At 40.2% G+C, this 15,003-nt stretch overlaps 1 protein-coding gene across 8 annotated transcripts in view; it reads left to right on the top strand.

Annotated features, from left to right (window-relative positions):
• NALCN (sodium leak channel, non-selective) overlaps positions 1–15,003 on the top strand; it is a 325,095-nt gene that overhangs the window by 253,040 nt on the left and 57,052 nt on the right. For 7 of the 8 annotated variants that reach the window (XM_045055586.1, XM_045055583.1, XM_045055579.1 and 4 more), the window contains one exon: positions 3,476–3,549. In XM_045055586.1, the coding sequence (XP_044911521.1) occupies positions 3,476–3,549 (74 nt within the window). Of the gene's footprint in view, positions 1–3,475; positions 3,550–14,829; positions 14,917–15,003 lie in introns of all 8 variants that reach the window. The other variant, XM_045055595.1, reaches the window with a different exon arrangement.

The raw sequence follows: 15,003 nt of genomic DNA, 5'->3' as shown, positions 1-15,003 counted from the left end.
CACCAAAAAGGGCTTTTTCAACTAATCTTTTATTTTCTTTAGTGCAGACTCCGTGTAATGTCATCCATACCCTTCCCTTTAAGTCCTACATGTCTGATGTGTTTACATCCAGAAGAAACATTTACTGGCACCTGCCTTACCTGTAATTTAAACTTCAGGTCTAAAATTACTTATCCTGAAATTGATTGATTTCTGTATTCCTTGTTTTGATCATTTCAGGTGACTGTCAGTATCTTCTGGAGCCAGAAGAGGGCACTGCAGAGCAGCATAGCTCTGAGTACTTGGGACTAGCAGACAGTGTCCTTTGCAGAAAAAAAAAAAAAAAATGTGCAAAGCTCTACTACAGAAATAACGAAAAGGGGAGGGGTACTAGATAATCACTATAGGCTTTCTTTATTTACTAGAAAAAAAGAACCGTTAAAATATACAACTAAATACATATCTGGGCTATCATATATGTTTAGGTATAGATAGATGACAGATAGATGTAGATGTCAATGTTTCTTCTTTTAAAACATCCTGAAGCTAGAGGTAGCTGGCTGGCTGGCTGGCGGGCTCAGTGGGTGCAGCATGGGACTCTTGATCTCGGGGTCATGAGTTTGAGCCCTATGTTGGGCATAGAGCTTACTTAAAAAATCAGCCAATCAGTAGATCCTGAGGCTGAATCTGAAGTTCTTCTATTAGAGTATTCTTTTGCTACCTCTGCTGTTATAAAATCAGTTCTCACGAAGTTCCTCATACAGATTAATAGTGTATTTTACTTTAACTAGTTCGGGTTTAGGACAAAGGAGATCCAGCAGCCCTTTAGCAATCTTAGACGGCACAGAAATAATTTTGGAATCAATATAATAAATATTATCCCCAGTTTCTGCAAAGGTTTTTTTCTAACATGAAGAACTCTGTGTTAAGTGTCAGCTGCTCAATTACAGGGCAGTAGGTAGGTGACTGAATTCAGACCATCACCTTCACTAAGGGAAAGATGACTAAGGCATGTCAGTGTCCTTCAGAGATGAAATAAGGGGAGTGGGGTCCAGACCTCTCCCCAAACCTGCAGTCTCGGGGCCTCCGTAGCCTGGGTCTTTCCCATGACAGTGTGTGTGCTTAGGAACCAAAGGGCAAAAGCACCACCATGATGAGACCCTTCTGTCTCTGCAAATGACTTAAATAACATTCCTTGGGAGATAGGCTGTCAGCTCTAGGAGGTTAAATCCATGCCCAAAGTCACCTCACAAGGGGAGGGGAGGAGATTTAAGAAAGTTTTAGGATCCATCATGGTAAACAGCCTTCCGTGCACTACCCTAAAAATGTAACTTCTGAAAAAAGTGGCATCCACCCTTATTTCCTTGTGTGTACATTGACTTATTCTTCCATGAGTTCTGATGAGTAAAAAAAAACAATTCAGTTTTTCATTATTGAAAATATATGAGTGCTCCATCTTTCTTCATATGAGGGAAATTGCCAATGTGTTCAATGATCTTTCCCTTTATTGCAGATCTGCTGTGAAATACAAAAATTATATTGCTGGATATGGTGTTATCTAGGTTGTCAGGTGTGGCTGAAAAGACCAGTTTGTGCCTGTCACTTCCTCTCCAGCTGTGGCCATATGGACATGTCGGTCGACAGTACAGTATTTGTTTATAGGCTTGTTTGTTGTAGAACGGAGCTCTGTGACTTTGTACCTGAAGTCACTATGTTGTTTAAAAGAAATTAGACAGTCTGTTTTTACTGGATACAGAGTTGTTCTGTCTCCTGCTCATTTTTTTTCCTCCCTCAAATCTGTTGGAAACACAGTATGCCTTACAGTGTTTCTTCCACCGAGCTCAGCACGTAAGCATATCATCTGCGCTGGATCTCTTTGCCCCACGCATGCATTTCCAACTGCAGTCCTTTGCTCACAGCCTCCTTTGCTATGGAAATCTGAACCATCCTTCAAGGCCTAGTGCAGTGTCCACTTCTTCAGTGACATCTTTGCTATTTCAGATACAGCTATTTGTGCCCACCCGAAGTCGTGCAGCCTTCTCATCTTTTCTGCTGGACACAGCAGCCAGCACCTTACTGTCTACTATTTACTGGTAACCTCATGCATCATAGCCTTGCCTTTGTAACTAGGCTTTTCGATTCAGGTAAACACTTCTGATTTGTGGGTAAGCTGTATCTCTAATAGTCACTAATATCATACTAAGTGCTTAGAAAATCTAACCTGATCTACTGATCAAGATGAGTAGGTCGTGGGACACCTGGGTGGCTCAGTCAGGTGGTTGTCCGACTTCAGCTCAGATCATGATCTTACAGTTGGTGGGTTTGAGCCCCGTGTCCGGTTCTGCGCTGACAGCTCAGAGCCTGGAGCCTGCTTCGGATTCTGTGTCTCCCTCTCTCTCTGCCCCTCCCCCACTCGCACTCTGTCTCTCTCTGTCTCTTGAGAATAAATAAATGTTTAAAAAGGAAAAAAACAAAAAAGATGAGCAGGACGTTGTCCAAGTGTTATCTCTGGTCTAACTATTGGAGTTACCCTTCCTAGTTATTTGTTACTATGAATCTGCCTAGGTTGGCATGCTTCCCTGTTCTTTCTCTGCCCTCTGATTGCCCACTTGAGTTTCCTGTGCACCTGTCACCCCTCTGACTTCTGCAACTATCAGGCAGGACAGAGCTGAGTTTGAGGAATCTTCTGGTTTATAGGCAGCCTCCAGGATTTTGTTTATCTTAGTGCTTTTCCCTGGAATAATTTCATCATTGCCAACTAGGAAGCAACCTTGAAAGCTCATCTCATTTGTCTCCATGTCAGTGGGCAAAGCAACTCCTGAACTCATCATTCAGATTAGTACCAAGTCACAGGCTAAGACCCTGAAACAGGGGATGCCTGGGTGGCTCAGTCAGTTAACCATCTGACTTTGGTTCAGGTCCTGATCTCACAGTTTATGGGTTCGAGCCCCATGTCAGGCTCCGTGCTGACAGCTTGGAGCCTGAAACCTGCTTCGGATTCTGTGTCTCCCTCTCTCTCTGCACCTCCCCTGTTTACACTCTGTGCGTGAGTGTGTGTGTGTGTGTGTGTGTGTGTGTGTGTCAAAATAAATAAACATTAAAAAAAATAAAAGAACCTGAAACAGGTGTAAAGTGGATTAGAGAACAGTTTGCTGGACGATAGCAAGAAGCAGTCCAATATTTGTCTCAATGCTACATTCTCTGGATACTGAAAAGCCTATTCAGATGTAAGTCATTATTACTAATGAGCACAGCCAATGTATCACCACCATAGTTGTGACGTGTGGCCCCACAAGCTTGTTTGCATTTCTGCCCAAATAAAAGTAAAAATAGAAGGTAAAATTAAAGAATAGAATCACTCATATAATGATGCGTCAGTAAAAAAAAATTATGTTTGATGTTTTAACACTGTTCTCTATATAATGTATGTAATGATTTGTCAGTATATTAGCCCTTCACATTCCAAAACTAATAACCCACACTTATAATTTTTCAGCTTCGCAAGTCTGTCTTCAGCATCAGGGCAAGGAATCTTCTAGAAAAAGAGACTGCAGTCACTAAAATCTTAAGGTAACACCATTAAACACTGATACATATTTAACCCTAGTGGGATTATATTCAGCAAAAAAACTCTTTTCTCTTTAATGAACTAATTTTCTGAGTATCAATATATACTTTCTGCTAGAAAGTAGGCTAGTTACAAATAATGTCAAATACATAATTTATATCTTTCCTGGAAAAATAATATTTTATTAGCTCAGTCATGCATTTTTCTTTTCATGCCCATACACATAAATCGTTAAGTATAAACATTTACAAAAAGATGACCATAACTTACTTTTATTTTTCCATGTTTTATTTCTTTTGTGATATATAAAGGACAAATCACAATCTAAGGGGGAAATGGTAAGCTTTTTAGAAGTAATTATGATTTATTAACCTATTAAGAGTAAATGTATTTAAAACCTATAAGAATCAAAAGCATATCCATTTTAAAATGCTTAAGAAAATGTGTAATTTCAACAGTGGTTTCTTAAACCTGCCTTGATGAAGTATCAGAAAGGAAAATCAGGCTAGCTACTTAAAAGTATTTTACAAGTCTGTGTCATAACGTGAAAGAGCATGATCTTTATAACAATGCACGAGCATTCGGAATGCTATTTATGGTGCACATATTACACAGACGCATGTAACAATACAACTAAATACTGGAGGCTAGAAGGAGAATGGCTGACAAGGTGAATGGATGAATTTATACTGGGAAGACCCTTCCCAACTTATGCTGAGAGGAAGGAGTTAGACTGTCTTCTAGTCTACCTTGGTTCTAGGAATGGTCATCAAAGAGTTTTTGCCAGAGTGTATATCACAACTTGGATGACTGTAATGAGGAAATAAGGCTAATATATATGGTTTGAGACACTATTTTGAGTTTATAACAGTACTTGAAATTTGTGTGCCAAAAACAATCCTAGTAACTAGTCAAGACAGTATTCTGGTATTGTCTTTTATCTGCTGACAGTTCGTGCGCAGATGTAAGTATGTGCTGCAGTGCCTTTTATGAGAGGAGAACAATCATTTCTGGGCTTATTATGCATTATCACCACAAAATATGATGAGATGACCATAAAAGGTCTGGTTGAAATAGAGAAAGGAAAGCTTTCTCAGCAAATCTCTAACAACCTGCGTCCCAATTTCAGTTTGAGTCCAATTGGCTCAACCCTGGCATTGCCATCAGATAACGTCATGGGGGGCCGGTCTTGAATGCTGCATGGTACTCCAGGGTCTTTATCAAGCTGTAACTACTATACTAGATGAATTCCTGGCAGGATCAATCCCTAGCGTCTTGAAGATGCTCCTCTGTTCACACAAGACAGACCATGCCGTGCACTGACGGGGAAGAGAATTCAGCCTCCAATCCAAAGGACCCACGAGGGGATTGTAATACTCTGAGCCTGTATTCAGAGTCTACTTACCAAATTAGGAACCAAAATGACATTACTCACCTACCCAGAGTAACTACCTTCTTGAATGTACCCTGGAGCTCCCAGAGACTTCAGAGCACAGGCAGACAGGCATCCCTGGAAGAAGTCACTTCCAGAGCCTCACCTCTCTGTGAATTTTCTTAAATTTGGTCTTCCAGTTTTTCTTTTCCACTACCTTTTCCTTATTCACCTGCTCCCAGTTTACAAAACACACACACACACACACACACACACACAAAACACAGTGAGACTGTAATTCATGCACAAGGAAGGTGAAGCTATGGTGCATATCGATCTGGGTTGCCAAACACAGTGATTATTCCCACGCAAGTTTCTCCAGAAAGGGGATCCCATTGGGCAACAGCTTATTGTCTATCTAGGTGACAAGTTTTTGGAAAACCTCCTTCCAAGAATTCATCTACCTTAGGGTTAGGCCTTAGAAATAACACAGACGTTACAAGAATTAAGGTCAATACATCAAACTGATAGTTTCTTTGGGTGCACTTACCTTTTTTCACTCATCATATAGTAGCAATGATAATAATAATAATAATAACATGTTCTAGGAGTTGAAAAATAAAGTCAGACTTTTTCTGACAGATTTGGCTCATCTGCTTGATAATGAAAGCTGACGTCATGGTGCCCAATATCATAAAAGTGAATTTATTGGATGGATAGAACTCTCTGGTGTTTTCTCAGAGTCATATTAAAGCACAGATGTGATTGTGCTAGAAGTCACATCCTTTACCGCTAAATAACATTGCAGGGAGGGATTTAGCTGTTGATTTTTAAATGTGCAGAAGTGGTTTTAAAAAGAGAATATTTGTGGAGTTACCTGAGCCAAATGTTTAAGACTATTAGGGAATAGGGACACCTTCAGTCTTGCCTAATAATTGTGTAATTTGAGGAACACCCAGACCCAGTAGCATTTTACTACAGCCCAGCATATTACAAACTGAGAGGCAACTGTAGGCTGCCAGAGCTGCTACTTGGTCAATCTCAGGAATAAGAGGCTACAATTAGAAAAAAATGAAGACTTTTTTAAGAATACAAATTTGATCTTTAGAAAAGCCATTTAGCTCTTTCTCTGTGAAAATGTTTTCCTTGTTGGTGCTACATTAGTCTCTGCAAGAATTAAGGGCGAGATGTCAAACTGACAGTTTCTTTGGGTGTATTTACCTTTTTTCATTAATTGTATAGTAGTAGTAATGATGATGACGATGATAATAATAATATATTATACCTGCATTATAATGTAAGAAGGTCAAGAACTGATTGGGCCAATACCTATGGGTCCATGGGCATTTTTCTATGCTATTTTTCAATGAACAACAACAACAAATGGAAAGAAAAACAAAGAAGAAGGGACAAGAGAAATTAAAAAGAAAGAAAAGGAAAACATTTGCAGTCACTTCAGGGTAAGCAATTAAATAAGCCTACCCTATATTATGGGAGCAGATGAATGTGCTAACTAACTTTATTGGTGGCGATCACTTCACAATATATACGTACGTCGAATCATGTTGTATACCTTATATTTACACAACGTTATTTGTCAAGTATCCCTCAGTAAAGCTGGGGGGAAAAATGGCCACTCCCATGACCCTTTGCATTTTGGAAGGAGGCTTTGAAAGAAGGAAAGGACAAGGAGGTACAGATTCTGTATCTTAATGGATGGGTCTGCCTTGATACAACAGAAAAGAAGTGCAGCAGAGACTTGTTTTAGTGCTCTGTCACTCTCGATTTTCCGAGTCTTCTATTTTCATAGCCTTATTGTCCTTAGTTTCATCTAAGAGGTTCCTCTTCAGGGAAGTAGGCAGAAGGCTATAGGAAGACACAGAAAGAAGACCTCAGCCAAATCATTTTGGCAACAGGTGGGCATTTGTGCTGATTTGGGTGCACAGAGAGATAAGTCACATAAACTTTAAATCCAGTGTGATTTAAGAAGATACCATGAAATATTAGTGTCTTAGAAATAACTTTTAAAAATAACAAATATTTGGGGAAAATAATACAAAACAAATCCCTGATCTAAGGTATCTCAAGACCAGGCTGTGTAAACAGGTTAATTATTTAAATCCCTGATTTTCCAGGAATTTAAAGATTGCAGGAGGTGATCCTCAGGGTCCACCTAATTCTAACGTAAGCTACTAGACTTGGTGTCAGAAGGCCTGGACCAGCATCTGGCTCTGCTCCTCCATAACCTTAAGCCACTCACTTACCTGCTGCCTTTGCAGCATAGACTGCCCCAAATGGTCACCTGAATAATCTGTTGGTCAATCAGAGCAAAATTTAATATTCATCACAGTGAGGCAGACTCCCACTGCAGCACTCTTAATAATACCTCACAAGAGATAGGTCAGGAGTGGATATTTGTAGGGTTTGGGGTTTGGGTTTAAGTGTTGTTAGTGATTGAGATTGGGCAGAATTCTTGATGTAAGAGTTTAGATAGTTTCACAATATATACAAAACGTCGAATCATTATTTTGTAATGCTATAATGTGTGCTATAAGCTAATACAACATTAGATGTCAATTATACCTCGTTTATTTTTATTTATTTTTTTATTTTAGAGAAAGAATGAAAGTGGAAAACAGGGGCAGAGGGAGAGAGAGAATCTTTTTTTCTCTTTTTTAAAGTTTATTTTTTGAGAGAGAGTGAGCAGGGGAGGGGCAGAGAGAGAGGGAGAGAGAGAATCCCAAGCAGGCTCTGTACTGTCAGTGCGTAGCCCTATGTGGGGCTCGAACTCATGAACCGTAAGATCATGACCTGAGCTGAAGTTGGATGCTTAACCGACTGAGCTACTCATGAGCAGAAATCAAGAGTGAGTCACTCAACTGACTGAACCACCCAGGTGCCCTGATATACCTCAATTAAAAAAAAAAAAAAAAAAAGAGTGTAGGACTCTCCCGGATACACAAGTAACAAGTATGTGTTATGGATAGGTACCATTACTTTTCTGGGGAGGGCGGCACTGGGAGTGAGGGCACAGTAGAGAGGGCATCCCTTTGCCACTCTGTGCCCCAGTGTTCTTTCCACCCCCTCTGGCTCCACCTTTCATTTGTCAGTTGTTCAGTGGAGTTTGCATGTCTGTTTTTCACTTTCCTTCCTGATATGGGGTGATTTCTGAAAAGAAAGAAATCAGTGGTGAGTTTCTGCTGTCCTCTTCACTCCAGAAATCAATTCTATTCTACCCTTGGATTTTTAGCCATATACATGTACTATCTTTAAAAATAAATACAACTAATTTTTATTTATTTTATTTTTTTAATGTTTTTATTTATTTTTTGAGACAGAGACAGAGCATGAGCCGGGGAGGGGCAGAGAGAGAGGGAGACACAGAATCTGAAGCAGGCTCCAGGCTCTGAGCTGTCAGCACAGAGCCCAACGTGGCGCCCAAACTCACAGACTGGGAGATCATGACCTGAGCCGAATTCGGACGCCCAACCAACTGAGCTACCCAGGCGCCCCAATACAACTAATTTTTAGAAACAGCATTTAAAAAAAACAATGTTTAGGGTTGATGGACCCCGCTGGGCAGGGTCTTGGCCTGAGTGTTGATGAGTACCTATTATTTTTAGGTGATTGGTTTGACCAGTTGAGTGACATATTATCTAGAGACAGGGGCTGGTCCATTAGCCCATAACTCAGACGAATGGATTTTCAGAAAGTTCCTGAAGCTAACAATGAAATTACTTATTGGTTAACGGCCTTACATTCTGAGACAGGAAATTCCTGGAGTGAATAGTAAAGTCATATTGATGGAGAGGCCTGAGTTCTTAGTACTGATAATTAAGCTGCGGGGCTGCCGGGGTCTCAGTTCTCAGGGGATCCGTGTTTCCGTTTGAAACAGGATCCACGTTATTCCAGGAAAAAGTATGCTCTATACCTTTACTATGAACAGGAAATTCAAGCCGACAAAGGGAAAAGTCAGAGAGAAGGGGGCCCAGAGTCTGAGGTATTTGAATCATTGGAGTCACCAGTGCCGTCTCCGCATAGTCATCTCTAATTTTTTCATTTGTGTTCTCCTAGGTAGTATTTTTGAAAATTAATCTATGTTGTAAGAAATAGAAAGGAACTTCTCCATATTTATGGGAACTCTGTGAAAGAGACAGAAGTGGGGCATTTTTACAGAACTTGAGAATATGGTCCCTTGCTTGCCTGCAGGGGATTCACTGGGCGCAAATGGGCATCTGTATTCTCTCTCTCTCTCTCTCTCTCTCTCTCTCTCTTTATTTTCAAGACTTATCTGGAGAGGATTGCAAGAAAGAGGATGTTCCACCACCTAAACTGTAAAATCCAGGGTTGCTGTTAAATTCACTCTGTTTTGACTTCGCCTGTACTGTTCAGCTCCACTAAAGAAAGCTTCCTTCAAAAAGCAGTGACCTTTTCACTACATCAGAAGATATCAAAACAAATAGCAGTGTGCTTTCAAAAGCGTCGCTGCCTCTACTGAGATTTCTCTAATTCAGAGCCCTGAAATTGAGCAAAAATGCATTATCATTCCTGCTAGGCTGAATGCATAGAGAAATGTCAGAATAAAATAATTAAACATTTTATATTACTTTAGAATATTCCATCCCTTTGTGGTTTTCCATCAGTAATTCACTAGTTAGGAAGTGTCTTTATAACCTTTTTTGAATTATCAGTCTAGCATAGTATTTGAATTCTGATATTTGGATCTACAACCAAATCTTCCTTGCCGTGCACTCATATTAATAATTCTTTAAAGTCTAAGGAATAGCCTTTAGTTGAATGCTACTTACTACAAAAAAATTTTAAGTCTATTTAATGACATATGTGGGGTTATTTTTTCTCTAAGAGAATCGTTTTTATGTACAAATGTACAAATTGTACAAATACATTTGCTATACTACTTAAATATAAATAAAATCAGAACACATTTGTTAAGAAACAGATTTTCAAATGACATTAGCCGGATTTTCTTCCGGAAGGAAAGGACTTGCTCATTCAAGAAATACTTCTGCTGCATCTTCTATGCACCAGGCATTTTCCGAGATACTGGACACATAGATTATTCCCTCAAAGAGTTCATATTTGCCCTGAGCACATGATTATGACACTAGTCAGATGGAAGAGTCTTCAGTAATATCTCTAGTTCTGTGAACACAACTTTGACAAGAAAATTCATACAGAGCATAGTCATGGTTCCCTTACTGAGTGACTTTAATAATTGAAATCATTTATCTAAAATGTCTCATAAAATAAAGTGTTTTGTCCCCTAAAATATGTTTACATTATGCCATGAAAATGCCTTCCCAACATGAAGATAGAGGAGTAGGAAAAGGGAAATGGGAAAAGAATGAATAATGAATATTTTTTTAAGACCCACATATGATGCTAAGATCTTACACGTATTATCTCAGTCAATCTGTACAATACATCTATTTAGGAAAAATACTATCATTACCCCTATGTTATGCGTCACAAAACTGAGTCTTAGACTGGGTAAGTACTTTCTCCCAAGATCACAAACCATAGAAATGGTCTTGGGTATCACATTGATACCAACTACAATCTGATTTCCCAATTAGGCAGCCATATTTATGTGTCCTCAACAACTTATGAAACTAATCTCTCCCATTTACTGGAAGATGACTGTGCACTAAACACTGTACTATTTTACAACCTCTGTCTCATTAGGTCCTCATAGCAAACCCTGAAAGACAAGGAAGGACTATTAGCTCTGTTTTAGAGAGGAAAAATTAAGTCTCAGGAAGCTTAGCTAACCTGCCTAAATCACCTTGTCTAATGAATCAGGGAGCCAGAGAACCAGGAATCAAACCCTGGTCGGTGTAACTCCAAAATCCATGTATTAACTATGACTCTATGCTTTTAAATTATAGAGGATCCTTTGTTTTCATCCACTCTATGGACAACCCCTAAGGCCTTTGTTTTTCCCATACTCATGAATGCTTCTCAGGGTGTACAAACATGTTATGCATCATACAGAGTTGCCAGGTCAAGGGGAAATTAGAAGCTGAAATCTAGCCCCCACTGTACCTGCTAAGGCACACCCTCCTTGCCAGGCAGTGCCCCTGGCATAGGACTACATCTCTCCAGAGGAACAGGCCTCTTTTCCCAATTTATGCAAAGGTACTATGTGGTCTACAGGCATCCTTGCTGTCTGGGGCAGCTTAAGTATTTAGGACCATAACCCTCTCCAATCTCATTCCTCTCCCTCCATACTCTCCATAAAACTTCCTGTGGTAGAGAGGAACCAGCTTTAGCCATCTGGGGCTAATAGAGGTGTCTTCATGGAAGATCTTTTGCTGGATATCTGTTGCAACTCCAACCTTAGGCCCTGATGGATAAGTCAGCTCAGGAAAGCTCATATCTGGACTGAAATTGTGTGGCCTTCTTGACTCTGAGCTACAAAGGTCACCTCATTCTTGTTCAAATCCAAATAGTCACATAGAGTATGCTGTGGCAGTATACTAGAAGTGGAAAGAGAACAGGCTTTGCAGTTAGCCATGCTTGGCTTTGAATCCTCTGAGTCATGGTTAAGTCCTTGGAGAGTCTCAATTTCTTATGCCTTTCAAGTGGAGGTATAAGCAACCTCATAGGAGTAAATGAGCAGTGTCTATCACTCAGTGGCTCAGTAGCCAGTCTGGGTTGGCATTCTGGCTCCACCCTTGTGCTAGTCTTGCTAACATTAAAAGCATCATCAGCTCATTTGTTCACATCATTTGGTGGATATACTCCCAAACTAATAACATAGACTCATCAACCAGAGTTGGCATCACCTGTAACTGACTAAAAGTCTTGGGAATGGAGACCCACGGTCTTTGAAATGTCTCAAGTGCAACTATGACATTCTCTGCTCTGCTTGGATGGGCCAGGAAAAAAATGGTCTTATCTCAGAATTGGGAGACCTAGCCAAACAGGTAGAGACAAGCATGTTGCAAAGAAAAGGGAGAGTGGGACGTTGAGGGCATGGTCACAGGTGTTGGTAAAGGTGAGCCTGATTGACTTGGCAGGTGGAAGAGTGAGAGTAGGATTTAAATCAAGATCTCTGCAGGATAAGAGAGGCTGGTGATTCGGGCATGAGGAATGGCTGGAAGAGAACATAGACCTGCCCTCAGAGGCACCATTAGCAGAAGAACAATACTGCCATGGTGGAGACAAGCGTGACATTGTCTTCTGCATGGGTTGTAAGTGCCTACCTGGAACTTAGGTGTGTGCATCACTTTGGAGCCCCGCAACTTCTAGGCGGTGAGGACTTAGCTAGGGCTTCTCTTTCATAGGCTGTAGGCTGAATGAGAGTGTTTTTGTCCTCTGGCCTTTTGGGTCCTGTTCTCCCACGGCTGCCTCCCCGGGGCTCAGGACAGATGAACTGACACCTGGACTCTCCTCTAGAACAGAAGCATCTAGGTCACATTCCTCTGGAAGACAGATGAGCCTGATATTACAGAGACTGAGGAGATGGTGGAGTTTTCTAGAGGAAGGAGTTCAAATTAAACCCCTGTGAAGCCCTCCAAGGGGCCACCTGTTCCTGTGCACATCATTAGCTATATGACAAGGGAAATTTGAGGAAAGGACAAATGGCCCTCTTCATTCTTATTCTGTCCTCCCCTGTCTAGACCCAGAGCTCCCAGCTCTCTGAAGCTGGCCCAATTAAATGGAAATCTAAGCGAGCTTAATAATGCAAAGCATTAGCATCTTACCCCGCGAGTGCTCCTTCCCATCTGACAAGCTCTCCTTTTCAAATTCTTGTTTCATCATTCAGCCTAGCAATTCAGCAGCTTTGGATGAGGTCATGTTAGTTTCCTGCAGCCCCACATTCTGGGCCCGACTAGCACCGCTTGGAGGGGCTGAGTGCTTTGTAGCCTCTCACAGATCTTCCCGTTAGACTTGTCAACCGCTCAGTGGAATGCGCTCCAGCACAGGAGGGGAGGATGCTAGAAGGACCCTGCAGGTGAGAAGAAGCACAGGTACCCATGAAGCTGAGTTTTGGTCAGCCTCCTGACAGAGCAATAACTCTTCATGGCAAACATTTGGTAAGAATCACCCAAAGTTTTTGGGAAACAGAGTATCAGCTATTAATATACTCAATATTAATAAAATATTAAATTATTAACATCTAATTTATTAAAGATTCTGTTAACATATGTAATGTATTTGTAGATATTAACGTATTGAATACTAATTATTAATATTGAATATATTACCGTCAAAACATTGAATATTAATCAAATATGTAATTAAATATTAGATATTTTCATAACTATTTATCTGTGATTCTATTAAGGCTGCTTCACTGTTGGTTTTTCTTATTTATGAGATTTAAAAACTCTTGTAGACTAGTTGAAAGACCATTTGGAGGGGCGCCTGAGTGGCGCAGTCGGTTAAGCGTCCGACTTCAGCCAGGTCACGATCTCGCAGTCTGTGAGTTCTGGGCTGATGGCTCAGAGCCTGGAGCCTGTTTCTAATTCTGTGTCTCCCTCTCTCTCTGCCCCTCCCCCGTTCATGCTCTGTCTCTCTCTGTCCCCAAAAAAATAAATAAACGTTGAAAAAAAATTTAAAAAAAAAAGACCATTTGGAGATACAGAGACTAAGTTAAGTATATGGAACTTAAGTGTATTCAGAGAGCAATGAGAAGATAAGATCTGTGGGTATATGCATTTGTATAAAACATAAAGAGGCAAAGAGGCCAAATAGAACTTCATTTAAGCAAAATAATATATATATTTTTGCTTTTTTAAAATCAAACTTTCCAGAGTGCCTGGGTGGCTCGGTTGGTTGAGCATCTGACTTTGCCTCGGGTCATGATCTCACGGTTTGCGGGTTCAAGCCCGCCCCCCCTCTCCCGCCGCATTGGGCTCTGTGCTGACTGACAGCTCAGAGCCTGGAGCCTGCTTCCGATTCTGTGGATTCTGTGTCTCCCTCTCTCTCTGCCCTTCCCCTGCTCATGCTCTGGCTCTCTCTTTCTCTCAAAAATAAATAAACATTAAAAAAATTTTTTTTAATTAAATCAAACTTTCCTTGAACTTTTCTTAGTTTCATTGAGATATAATTGACATATAACACTGTATTAATTTCAGGGGTACAACATAATAATTTGAGGAGATTTGTATGTATTATGAAATGATTATCACGAGAAGTCTAATTAACATCCATTATCATACACAGTAAAGTAATATATTTCAAAGACGTTTTCCTAGTTGTTTCCTGATTTGTGGTAATCAAAATATGTTATATTTCGTTGAGATTGTACATGATTTGTACATTATTACAAAGTGATTATAATTGTGCTATGGATCAGGAGAGCTACTATTAAATTTTACCCAACAGATGCAGCAAACTATTTTAACAGGGTTTCTCTTTTACTCTTTTATCATTGGAGCATAAAGCAATAAGTAGTATAAGAAAATTCATCTCAGTAGAAAAATTGGTTCATATGGTTTCTGCAACATTTGCAAAATTTTATTTTTGTTATAATAAAAAGTTCAATCTTTACATTGTAATTTACGTTTTTCTGAGACAGATGGAGCATTACCAAATTTAAACCCTAGTGTGGTGTGGGGTTTCAGACATTCTATTTGCTGAATTTTAATAGATGCACTAAAGGCATGGCTTGCCCACGAGCTGATTGTCTTTTTTATTTATCATACCTGCATACGATAAGACACTAAGGCTTCTTTTATGTTTCAGTCTACAACAAGGTTCTGGTTGCCCACATGTTTACATGTGTGCTTATGACAACATTGTTATGAATAGCACAAGACTGGAAAGAACAAACCCGCTGTTGCTATTAAAGAGCCATATCCATTTACTCGGGACTGGGCCCATTCACAAAGGAGTGGGGTAGTCACTCGATAAAAATGCAGCTTTTTCCTCACCTCAGCAAGAGGCCATTACAGAGGAGCTCACCTGTTAATGTCCGCGGTTGTCTTCACTTTGGAGGATCTCATTGTCACTCTCCTGGAGGCAGGTGAGAGCCCTTTCCAGGAAATACTCATCCCCCATTCTCTTACACCATTCTACAGCCACGGTTTCCCGTAATTACCACAGAAGGACT

This window comes from Felis catus, chromosome A1, assembly GCF_018350175.1.
Source record: "Felis catus isolate Fca126 chromosome A1, F.catus_Fca126_mat1.0, whole genome shotgun sequence".
NCBI lineage: Eukaryota > Metazoa > Chordata > Mammalia > Carnivora > Felidae > Felis > Felis catus.
Note: the sequence above shows the minus strand (reverse complement) of the source record. Positions and strands in the feature narration are given on the sequence as shown.